Source organism: Hemitrygon akajei, chromosome 12 (genome assembly GCF_048418815.1).
Source record: "Hemitrygon akajei chromosome 12, sHemAka1.3, whole genome shotgun sequence".
Lineage (NCBI taxonomy): Eukaryota > Metazoa > Chordata > Chondrichthyes > Myliobatiformes > Dasyatidae > Hemitrygon > Hemitrygon akajei.
Window position 1 is genome coordinate 17,878,573 of NC_133135.1, and position 12,304 is coordinate 17,890,876.

At 42.4% G+C, this 12,304-nt stretch overlaps 1 protein-coding gene across 1 annotated transcript in view; it reads left to right on the plus strand.

The window, feature by feature from the left end:
• Positions 1-8,811, plus strand: part of LOC140736548 (volume-regulated anion channel subunit LRRC8A-like) — a 30,423-nt gene extending 21,612 nt beyond the window's left edge. The window contains exon 2 of the mRNA XM_073062379.1: positions 8,216-8,811. Within this exon, the coding sequence (XP_072918480.1) occupies positions 8,216-8,488 (273 nt within the window). The 3' untranslated portion in view covers positions 8,489-8,811. The remainder of the gene's footprint in view (positions 1-8,215) is intronic.
• Positions 8,812-12,304: the final 3,493 nt, after the last annotated feature.

Genomic DNA, 12,304 nt, shown 5'->3' on the forward strand with positions numbered 1-12,304 from the left:
CACCATGGCACTCTTCAGAAAGAAGGCAACTACAAGCAAAGCAAGTGTATTTATGTTCTTACATCAGGTATATAAAGCTCATGCAAGTTTCAGAAGCAAAATGAATTTGTTGAAGAAATCTAACGTGCTCATGTCGAACAAATAACCTCTGCTGGGGATGAAGTTGCCTGAGTTGGATCCAGTGTAGACTCTGGTGTCTAAGGGACCAAATCCACATACATCATAGGACCATAAGACATAGGAGCAGAATGAAGCCACTCAGTCCATCCCACTACTCCCCACAACCACTACATGCACATCAGCCTCTCAGCACCCTTCAGCTTTCCCATGCACTGCCACTTTATACTTACACTCCACACCTCATACCTACACTGACACAGTTGCTGTCCTACTCTGTTTCATCTGCCCTGCTGCTAGCCAGAAGAGTTTCTTTAGTCACTTTATCATCAGAGTCAACTTACTCCTGCACCTGGTGTCACTTTATGTACATACAGTCAGTCTATGTAAGGTACTGTGCAAAAGTCCTAGGCACGCTAGATTTTGTTAATATGGTTTCAGATGGTATGGCCTCCACAGAGCCCTGATCTCAACATCGTCGAGGCTGCCCAGGATTACCTGGAGAGACAGCAGCAAGTGAGACAGCCGAAGTGTGCAAACCTGTGGCAAGTTCTCCAAGGTGCTTGGAACAATCTACCAGCCAATCTTCTTATAAAACTGCACGACAATGTACCAAAGAGAATTGATGCAGTTTTAAAGGTAAAGGGTGGTCGCACCAAATATTGATATGATTTAGTTTTTAACTGTTTACTGCTTTTCATAGTCATTTTTTGATATTTACAAATGCTTCAATTCATTATTTTTGAAAGCAACTTTACATGCACCTAAGACATTTGCACAGTACTGTATAAGCTAATATTATGTATATATATATACAGCCACACTCAAAGTTACTTGTACATCGTGTTTTATAGGATTAGTTTTATATTTAAATGTATTGTGTTTGTTTTGTTTTTTATTGTGTTCTTTATGATAATTGTGTTTTTTATTGTGCATCAGATCTAGAGTAACAATCATTTTATTCTCTTTTACACTCATTCTGAAGAATGACAATATATCAATGATCTTGAATCATGAATATTTCACATTGGGAACTTCTGCCTCCTTAAAGAAACTTCACAGTGACAGATGTTCTTTTTCATTGGAAAGGCAGCAGAGATTGAATCTCCAACTATCAGAATCAGAATCAGGTTCAATATCTCCTGCAGATGTCATGAAATTTGCTGCTATGCGGCCTAGAATGATAACCAGGCAATATTCTAGTTCAAAATTCAAAGTAAGGTTGATTATCAATGTATGTCCATGTTACAATCCATTTTCTTGCAGGCATTCACTAGAACAAAAAAGTACAATAGAATCAATGAAAAGCTACATACAAACAAAAAATATCAAACAGCCAATATGCAAAGGAAGACAAACTGTACAAATACATAAATAAATATATCGTTAGATAAGTAATACTGAGAACAAACTGTAGAGTCCTGAAAGTGGGCCTGTAGGTTGTGGAATTGGTTCAGTGTTGAGCTGAGTGAAGTATTCCACGTTGGTTCAGAAACCTGATAGTTTTTGATTAATATCTGTTCTAGTACCTGATGGTATGGGAGCAAAGCATCTAAGAGCTGACTGCTGACTAAACAATGTGGCACAAAATGCTTGACGGGGCTGATGCTTTGACTTTTATTATCGTTTCCTGCTATTATTCTCAGCAAGCGTATTTCTCTTTGCAAGCACTCGTAGCTATTTTCTGGAATGCCCCTATGGTTCGTACCATTATAAGTCGCCAGGAACTTGTTTAGTGAATGCTTGGACTCCAGTTTCCTGAGCTTTAGTTCAGGTTTCTTGGGATCTTTTGTTGCAGTTTGTTGAGAGATGGGAACGACTGTCCCACGAGGCCCTGAAAATGGTAAACAACAAGCTACACTGAAGTTTTCCCTTTGGTTCATGTCTGTATCTTAGCTTCTTGCCAGAACTTCTTGGAGATGGTTCAAAATACAGATTCCACAGGACTCTGAGTTTATAATTAACCTTTCATAGAATGTACAGAGGGATGTTCTCAACTCTCATTTCTTAAACCAAGATTGTTTTCCCATGAAAGCGCATCAGAGAGAAGCCTCTATCACTGATCTCTCTGGTGTGGCAGTCACTGCAGGAAAAAGATATTTGCGAAAAACGCGGTAATGGATTTGCGATTTGCTGCCTGGGAAAATAACAACGATGTGGATTGTCCTTCTGTTGCAATCATCAGGGAGGAGGTAGAGGAGCCTGAAGACACACACTCAGTGTTTTCAGGATAGCTTCTCCAAAATTTGAAGTAAATTTTATTCTCTAAGTACATATATATCACCATATATAACCCTGTGATTCAATTTTTCAGAACCATAATCAAGTTTACCATCACCGGCATATGTCGTGAAATCTGTTAACTTCTGAGCAGCAGTACTGCAGTTTAGAAAAAACTGAATCACAATAATTATATTTTTTGTACAGTTTCTTAAATAGTTAAGTTAAAATAAGTAGTACAAAACAGAAATACTCAATGGCCATATTCAGTGAATCTATAGAATAATAGAGTATTCATGACCGAATCAATGAAAGACACCCATTCAACCAGAGTGCAGAAGGCAACAAACTGTGCAAATACAAAAGAGAAAATAATAATAATAAATAAATAAGCAATAAATATTGACAACATGAGATGAAGTGAAATTGAGTGAGGTTATCCCCTTTGGTTCAAGAGGCTGAAGGTTGAGGGGTAGTAATTGTTCCTGAACCTGGTGGTGTGAATCCTGAGGCTCCTGTACCTTCTTCCTGATGGCAGCAGTGAGAAGAGAGCATGGCCTGGGTGGTGGGGGTTCCTGATGACGGAGGCTGCAGATTCTTCCCCACTGCTATCAGATTTTTGTAAGTACAATGAACCAGCCTACACATACTACCTCACTATTTTTGCTCTTTTCACACTGCTTATTTAATTTTTTAATATGTACAGATATATTTCATTGTCATTTATAGTTTTTTTAAATGTATTGCAATGTACTGCCACCATAAAGCAACAAACTTTACGAAATATGCCAGTGATATTAAATCAGATTCCGTCTACTACAGATGCTGCCTGGTTACAAGTGAAACCTGAGCAGGGACTCAGGGAGGCGGCAATAACTGAACAGCGGGCACAGAAAAAATGGGGCAAAAGGCCTCATTCGTTGCTGTTCCATTCTGTGAGCTGATGATTTGCTCAGCCAAGTGTATGCCCAGGGACTGATATATTTCAATACAGTACACCAGCATGGATATTATTCCACACACTTGTTGAAATTCCATTTTTCATCCCTCTCACTCTCTCTCTTTTACACCAATTCTTTCTGTCTCTCACTCTCTCTCCATGTCTAAGATTCCTCTCTCTCTCTCTCCCCCCCCTCTCTCTCTCTCTCCCCCCCCCCCTCTCTCTCTCTCTCTCTCTCTCCCCCTCTCTTACATTCTCTATTTCACACTCTCTCTCCCTTTGAAAGGGCAGGTCAAGAAGCTGGGAATCCCATGGCCGACTTCCCGTCATCGCAAAGCTTTTGCACCACCTGCAAAGCTCGAGTTAGGAAAGTGATACTCTAATCACCACCTGCCTGGACGAGTGGAGGTTCAACAGCCTCTCAAGAATCTAGATACCATCCAAGATAAAACCCAGCCACATGACTGACACTGCCCCAAATAAACCCTCCCACTACCATTAGTAAACCCTGGCCACTGTGAATAGTAGACTAGGTAAATAATCCTCAGTAAGAAACTACAATGCATTTCATAGGAAGGATATAATTCTGGAGTTTAGAAGAATGAGGGGGATCTCATTGAAATCTATCAAATATTGAAATGCCCAGATAGAGTAGACATGGAGAAGGTGTTTCCTATAGTTAGGGGAGTTGAGAAACAGAGAGCACAGTCTCAGAATAGAGAGATGACCCTTTAGGACAGAGATGAGGAGGAATTTCTTCAGCCAGTGGAGGCAGACTGTGGAATTCATTGCCACAGAAGGTTATGGAGGCCAAGTCATTGGGTATATTAAAAGCTGAAGTTGACAGGTTCTTGATTAGTAAGGGTGTCAAAGGTTACGGGGAGAAGACCTGAGAATGGGGTTGAGAGGGATAATAAATCAGCCATGATGGAATGCTAGAACAGACTCAATGGGCAGAATGACCTAAATCCGCTGTTTTGTCTTACGGTCTAACGGTGTAATGGAGGGTCCAGAAAAGATGGTTTCAGTGATGAAGGGTTTCACTGACTAAAAGTTAGTGAAATCTAAAAGTGCAGCTGCTGGAAATCTGAGTTAAACGCTGGACCGCTCAGCAGGTCACACAGTATCTGTGAAAAGAGAAACAGGGCTAATGAGGGAGAACCCTTCACACACAACGTTTGCAAGACAGAGGAAATGACTGTGGACTTCAGGAAGGTGAATCAGCCCTCACTGAAGAATCCACAATGGAAGGGTAAGCTGATTTAAGTTTCTGGGTGTCAGCATCTCCAAGGATCAATCCCAGGCCCGACACATCAATGCAATCATGAAGAAGTCAGCACATATAAACAAACTGGAGGAACTCAGTAGATCGGCCAGTGTCCGTTGAAACGAGCATTCGACGTTTCGGGCCGAGACCCTTTGTCAGGACTGAAGAAGGAGGGGGAAGGGGCCCTATAAACATCATGAAGAAGGCATGCCAACATCTCTAATTTGTTAGTAATTTGAGGAGATTTGGTATGTCACCAGAAACGCTTGCAAATTCCTATTAATGTATGGTGGAGAGCATTCTGGCTGGTTGCATCAGAGCCTTCAAATGCTCTTCAATCAGATCACAAGAGGGTTTGAGACTCAACTAGTTTCATCATGGACACAACCCTCCCTGATGTCAAGGGAACTTCAAGAGGTGGTGCCTCAAGAAGGTGGCATCATCATTAAAAGTCCTGACCATCCAGGATGTCCCCTCTTTGCATTACTACCATTGGGGAGGAGCAGCAGGAGCCTGAAGGCACACACTCAACAACTGAGGAACTGTTTCTTCTCCTCCATCATTAGATTTCTGAATGGTCCACGAGCCCATGAACTCTACCTAGTTATTTACTTTTTTAACTATTTATTTAGTTTGCAATTTATAATAATTTTATATCTGCACTGTACTGCTGTAGCAAAACAATGGATCACACATCATCTAAGACGGTGATAATAAACCTGGTTATTATTCTGATTCGGAGTGGGGTGGGATGGAGAGTTAATGGAACGGCCAGCAGGAAGCGAAGGCAGCTCTGGGTATTGAATGTAGGTGCTATGCCGTCACTTAATCTGCACTTGGAAAACATTCTGAACTCTGAGTACAATGCATCAGAATTGCAAGTGAATCACTGTTGCATCTGGAAGGATTGCTTGGGTCACTGGATGGTGGAAGGGATGAGGCGAAAGGACAGTATCATTACTGTATCTTCCATTGACTTCCATTATTAATCTTACTTCGTCAATGTCTTAGCCCCACCATCGGGTACGGTGTATTTCCTTTGCCCTATCCATTCATCTGCAGCTTCTCCTTAATTTAAACCTAACTTGTTTTCTCTTTTTTTCCCATTTCTGACAAAGGATCAAGGTCAAAGTAAGTTTTTTATCAACGTATGTACCATACACGTTACCAGATACATCCTTGAGATATGTTTTCTTGCAGGCATTTACAGGAAAATAAAGAAATACAATAGAGTTTATGAAAAACTATGCATAAATAAAGACTAACAACTAATGTGCAAAAGAAGAAAAAGTGTGCAAAGTAATGTATATATAGCATAACCGTGCAACATTATTACAGCTCTAGGCACTGGATTTCAGAGTGCCATCTGGACGGAATCTGTATGTCCTCCCATGGAATGGGTGGGTTTAGCCCGTGTTCCTTCCACAGTCCAGAGACATATCGGGTAGGTTAATTGGTCATTGTGAATTGTCCCGAGACCATGAGTTGTAGAGTCCTTGAAAGTGCTTCCATAGGTTGTGGAATCAGTCTAGTGTTCAGGTGAGTGAAGTTATCCATGCTGGATGGTTCCAGGGTTATAACTGTTCCTGAACCTGGTAGTCTGGGAGCTAAGACTCTTGTACCTCCTGCCAAATGGTAGCAGTGAGAAGAGTGTGGCCTGGATGGTGGGGGTCTTTGGAGATTGATGATGCTTTCTTGTGGCCGCTACCCTTGAAGATATGCTCAATGATGGGGAGGGCTTTTCCTGTGATAGACTGGGCTGTAGCCACCACTTTCTACTTCTATTGTAGCCACCATCATCTATTGATGATGCTTTTGGGTTTATCTGATTTACATTATATAAATATTTTGTGGACTCAAATTGGTATATTCTTTACAGTTGGCTATACTGGAGCATCTTACTCATCAAGCAGATCACTTTTTATAAGTTTCTTGAAGTTTGGTTTTGCTTAGTTAGCTGATTTCTTTAAGTTGTAAACCTCACCCAACAAGAATTTAGGAAGTTGAGGTTTTAATGGTAGACATTGGCATGATTTGTAAGCAATTAACCAATTATTGTTTGATCACTGGAGAGAATTACAAATAAGATGTGACTTTGAGGTTGAAATTAATTTGTTGTGCTGACCTTTAAGTCAACAGAGTTTTGAAATAGTGATTTTATTTGGTTTCAGAAGTAAATTGTTTTATTTGGTTTCAGAAGTTCCTCTTGTCCTCACCTACCACCCTACCAGCCTCCATGTCCAGCACATAATTCTCCATAACTCCCGCCATCTCCAACAGGAATCCACCACCAAGCACATCTTTCCCTCCCCCCACTTTCTAGTTTCCTCAGTGATCACTCCCTAAGTGACTCCCTTGTCCATCTGTCCCTCACCACTGACTCCCTGCTGGCACTTATCCTTGCAAATGAAGCAAGTGTTACACCTACCCCTTTACCTCCTCCCTCGCTGCCATTCAGGGTCCGTAACAGTCCTTCCAGGTGAGGTGATACTTCATCTGTTAGTCATTTGGGGTTATCTACTGTATCTGGAGCTCCTGGTGTGGCCTCCTGTACATCGGTGATAGATTGGGAGACCACTTCGCCGAGCACCTGCGCTCCGTCTGCCAGAAAAAGTGGGATCTTCCAGTGGCCACCCATTTTAATTCCACTTCCCATTTCCATTCCCATTCTGACATGTCAGTCCATGACCTCCTCTTCTGCTGTGATGAGGCCACACTCAGGCTGGAGGAGCAACACCTTATATTCTGTCTAGGTAGTCTCCAAGCTGATGGCATGAACATCAAATTCTCAAATTTCTACTAACGCGCCCTCACCCTTTGCCGTTCACCATTCCATTTCCCTCTCTCACCTTATCTCCCTACCTGCCCATCACCTCCTTCAGGAGCTCTTGCTCCTTTCCTTTCTTCTGTGGCCTTCTGTCCTCTCCTATCAGATTCCCGCTTCTCCAGTCTTGTATCTCTTTCAGTAATCAACTTCACCCCTCCCCCTCTCCCGGTTTCACCTGTCACCTGTTACCTTTAACTTCCTCCTACCCCTCCCCACCACTTTCTTACTCTGGCTTCTCATCTTTTTCTCCAGTCCTAATGAAGAGTCTCGGCCTGAAACGTCGACTGTTTATTCATTCCCATTGATGCTGCCTGGCCTGCTGGGTTCCTCCAGCATTTTGTGTGCGTCGCTCAAGTCGGAGGCCTTTCATCAGAAGTAAAGATGTTGGAAGGGATAGATAAGACAAAAAGGGAATACCTGTGGTAGGGTGAGTCCTTTTGGGATGAATAATACTGTTAGAGAGTGATTATGCTTCTGTGGCTGTTAATAGCAGATCTGTGGGATATTACCAGGAGGTGAGGTTGTACTAATAAACAGAGAAGAAGTCAGCCTATATCACAAGTAGATGACTTACAGAGAAAAGCTCGTTGATGATATCGTTATCCCATCTTCTGTGCAACTTAAACCCGCCCTTTCTATCTCCTTTTCCCAGCTCTAATGAAGAATCTCCAAACTGAAATATCAATTTTGTTTATCTTTCCTATAGATGCTGCCTGACTTGTCGAGTATTTTCTGTTTATGTTTCAGATTTCCAGCATCTGCAAGCTTTTATTTGATTTTCATGTAGTAAATGTTCCACAGAGGCTACCCCGTGACTCATTTGAAATTTGACATTCTTTTACAGCTGGAAGCTTTACCAAATGGACTCTTTCTGTGCAAGAAGCTGCGGACGTTGCTTGTTGGGAGAAATAGCCTGACAATATTACCTCCTCTGGTGGGCGATCTGGTGAACCTTGTGTCCCTCGAACTTATGGGAAACCAGTTGGAGGTCTTGCCTGAAGAACTGAGCCTATGCAGCTTAAAACAGGGCGGGCTTGTGGTGGAAGAGATCCTGTTAAACACATTACCTGCTGCTGTCAGAGAACATTTGAAAGGAAGCGATAAAGACCAAGTATAACCGGAACATGTTTTCAAATCAGCTCATCGCTTGCAGAGGCTATGGGAAGAAATCTCCATCTTCTATTCTTGGTGAGGACCTTGGATTGCAGCCATGTGTATTTTCAGCATGAGTTGCTAACAGACGCCAGGCACCCAGGAGACACACATACTCCCCCCCCCCCACAACAAAACATCACTAACGTGACGTGGGAATGTCGATCTTTGTGAAGTATTGTGCAGTGGGAGAAGGAAATGATTTGAACATTAATCAAGAAACTGAAAATGGCAGTGTAATGATGAACCAGTCATCCCCCTTACAAGGTGACATAAATTTGCTGATTCATGGCTTTTCGTAACATTTGCAGAACATTTAAATTTGCACATTGTATAGTCTGGGAATCTGTGGGTGGGGTTGGGGAGGAGGGGTTATATTGCAGATTTCCAAAGTAAATATATAAAGTTTTAAATAAAATTGGATTAAAAGACTTTAATTGATTTCTTTAAAATCCTGAATTCAGTTTCTTTTCTAATGAATAATCTAATTGAAGGCCCTCCCCCCACCCCCACATATCCACAATTCACTCTGTGTCAAGCCCTTTGGAAATTCTATGTACTAACATATCTAAAAGATTTATTTATATTTCCTTGCTCTGCACTTTAATCTTATGAATTTGGGGAAACAATTCAGAACATGCAATGAATAGCATTACATTCTTCCTAAAGTACACTCGTTGGCCACTGAGTCTATTCCGTGGTCTTCTGCTGCTGTAGTCCAAACATTTCAAGGTTCGATGTGCTGTGCATTCAGAGATGTTCTTCTGCACACCACTGTTGTAACTCATGGCTATACGCGTTACTGTCGCCTTCCTGTCAGCTTCAACCAGTCCGGCCATTCTCCTCTGACCTCTCTCATTAACAAGGAATTTAGGCCCACAGAACTGCTGCTCACTTGATGTTTTTTTTTTGAGGGGGGGGTTTGCACCATTCTCTTCAAACTCTAGAGACGGTTGTGTCTGAAAATCCCAGGAGATCAGTAGTTTCTGAGATACTCAATCTATCCTATCTGGCACCAACAATCGTTCCCCAAAGTCACTTAATCACGTTTCTTCCCCATCCTGATACTTGGTCTGAACAACAACTGAATCTGTTGTATATACTATTTATTACAAATTACTATAAATTGCACATTGCACATTTAGATGGAGACGTAACGTAAAGACTTTTACTCCTCATGTATATGAAGGATGTAAGTAATAAAGTCAATTCAGTTCAATTGACCATGTTGGCATGCTTTTATGCATCGGGTTGCTGCCACATGATTGGCTGAATGGAGATTTGCATTAACAAGCAGGTGTACAGGTGTACCTAATAAAGTTGCCACTGAATGTATGTTTTGGAAAGATAGAAACGTGTTTAAATATTTTGTGTGTGCTTTTGGAATCATTTAGTATGCAGAAGTGATGTGTTTCAGCATCACTCCTTTAAGACACTTCCCAATACTGTATTTCATCTGCCACTTCTTTGCCCATTCTCCTAATCTGTCCGTGCTTTTGCAGCCTCCCAGCTTCCTCAACACTACTTGCTCCTCCACCTGTCTTCGTATTGGCCACAAAGCCATAAAATTCATCATCTAAGTCACTGACGTGCAACGTAAACAGAAGTGGTCCCAACACTGACCCTTGTGGAACACCATTAGTCACCACTAGGTGTTTTGGGCCCCTTATCTTAGAAAGGATATGCTGAACATTGGAGAGGGTTCAAAGGAGGTTCACGAAAATGATTCCGTGAATTAAAGGCATCATATGAGGAGTGTTTGATGCCTCTAGGCTTGTACTTGCTGGAATTTAGATGAAGTGGGGGGGGGGGAGATCTCATTGAAACCTGTTGAATATTGAAAGGGCAGGATAGAATGGATGTGGAGAGGATGTTTTCTACAGTTGGGGAGTCTAGGACCAGAGGACACAGCCTCAGAATAGAGGGGATGTCTAGTTCGAATGGAGATGGAGGAATTTTGTTAGCCAAAGGGTGGTGAATCTGTGGAATTCATTACTACAGGCTAGGTCATTGGGTGTATTTAAGGCAGAGGTTGATAGGTCCTTGATTAGTTAGGGCATGAATGGTTACAGGGAAAAGGCAGGAGAATGGGGTTGAGAGGGAAATGTATCTGCCATAATGAAATGATGGACCAGACTCAATGGCCTATTTCTGCTCCTGTCTTAAGGTCTTAATATTTTGCCTCTTGCCCCTGTGCAGAAAGAAACATTTGGTTATGAGGTTCCTTGTACGTAGCCCCAGAGCATGCTGGGTGTGCAATACCAGCATCCTTTGTTTGCAAGCTCTGCAGCAACACTGGCCCATGCACATACACAAAGCAACACTGGCCCATGTACCTACACAAAGCAACACTGGCCCATGTACCTGCACAAAGAAACACTGGCCCATGTACCTACACAAAGCAACACTGGCCCATGTACCTACACAAAGAAACACTGGCCCATGCACAGACACAAAGCAACATGGCCCATGCACAGACACAAAGAAACACTGGCCCATGCACAGACACAAAGAAACACTGGCCCATACACATACAAGCCATGTAAATACTCACAGTTAAGCACATTTCTTTGGATACAAGTGAGGAATAACACAGAAGCAAAGCAAACCCCTGAAGTTTGGAGCTCCATGAACCCACCACTCTCTGTGTAGAAAGACTTGCCTCTGACATTGCCCCTATGCTCCACTGCAATCACCTTAAAAATTATGCCCCATCTATTAGGCTTTTCCACTCTGCGAAAGAAGTCTTTAGCTCTCCACTCGTCTACTCCTCTGATCATTTTCTACACCTCTGCTTTACTCCAAAGAGGAAAGCAGCAAGGAAAACGCCTGTTTAGACTAAATTGTCCATCCTGGCCATGTCGCTACACAAATGACTCCCTTTAGCCTGCAGTCATAGAGTTGTACAGAACAACCCCCCCCCCCCCCCAACTAGTCCATGCTGACACCAAAGTGTCTATTCAAGCTACTTGCACTTGCCTGCATTTGGCCCATAACCCTGCAAACCGTTTATATCTATGTACCTGTCCAAATGTCTTCTACATGTTGTATTTTTATCTGCCTTTACCACTTCCTCTGGTAGATGGTTCTGCTCTACATTCTCACCACACTCTGTGTGAAAACCTTGCTGCTAAAATCTTTCCTTTTACTCTGGGTAAAAGCACTGTGACCATTCACCTTATCTATGCCGCTCATAGCTGTATAAACCTCTGTGAGGTCACCCAGCAGCCTTCTGCACTCCAGATGGAAAAGCCCCAGCCTCTCGGTGTAAGATGATAAGACACAGGAGCAGAGTAATGCCACTCGCCCCATTCAGTCTGCTCCACCACTCAACCATATTATCCCTCTCAACCCCAATCTCTTGCCGTCTCTCCATACCTTTGATACCCTAACTAATCAAGAACCTATCAACCTCTGCTTTAAATATACCCAATGAATTGGCCTCCTCTGCCACCTGCAGCATAGCATTCCACCAATTCACCCCCTATCTAGAGAAATTCCTCATTATCTCTGTGCTAAAGGACATCCTTCTGTTCTGAGCCTGTGACCTCCGGTCCTAGACTCCCCCACTATAGTAAACATCCTCTTGATGTCCACTCCATCTAAGCTTTTCAATATTCTACAGGTTTCAATGAGATTTTCCCCTTCCCCCCATTCTTCTAAACTCCAGCAAGTACAAGCCCAGAATTATCAAATGCTCTTCATACATTAATCCTTTCATTCATGGGATCAGCACAAGGTCTAAAACCCCCTCTGGATGGCAACACGTCCTTTCTTAGAT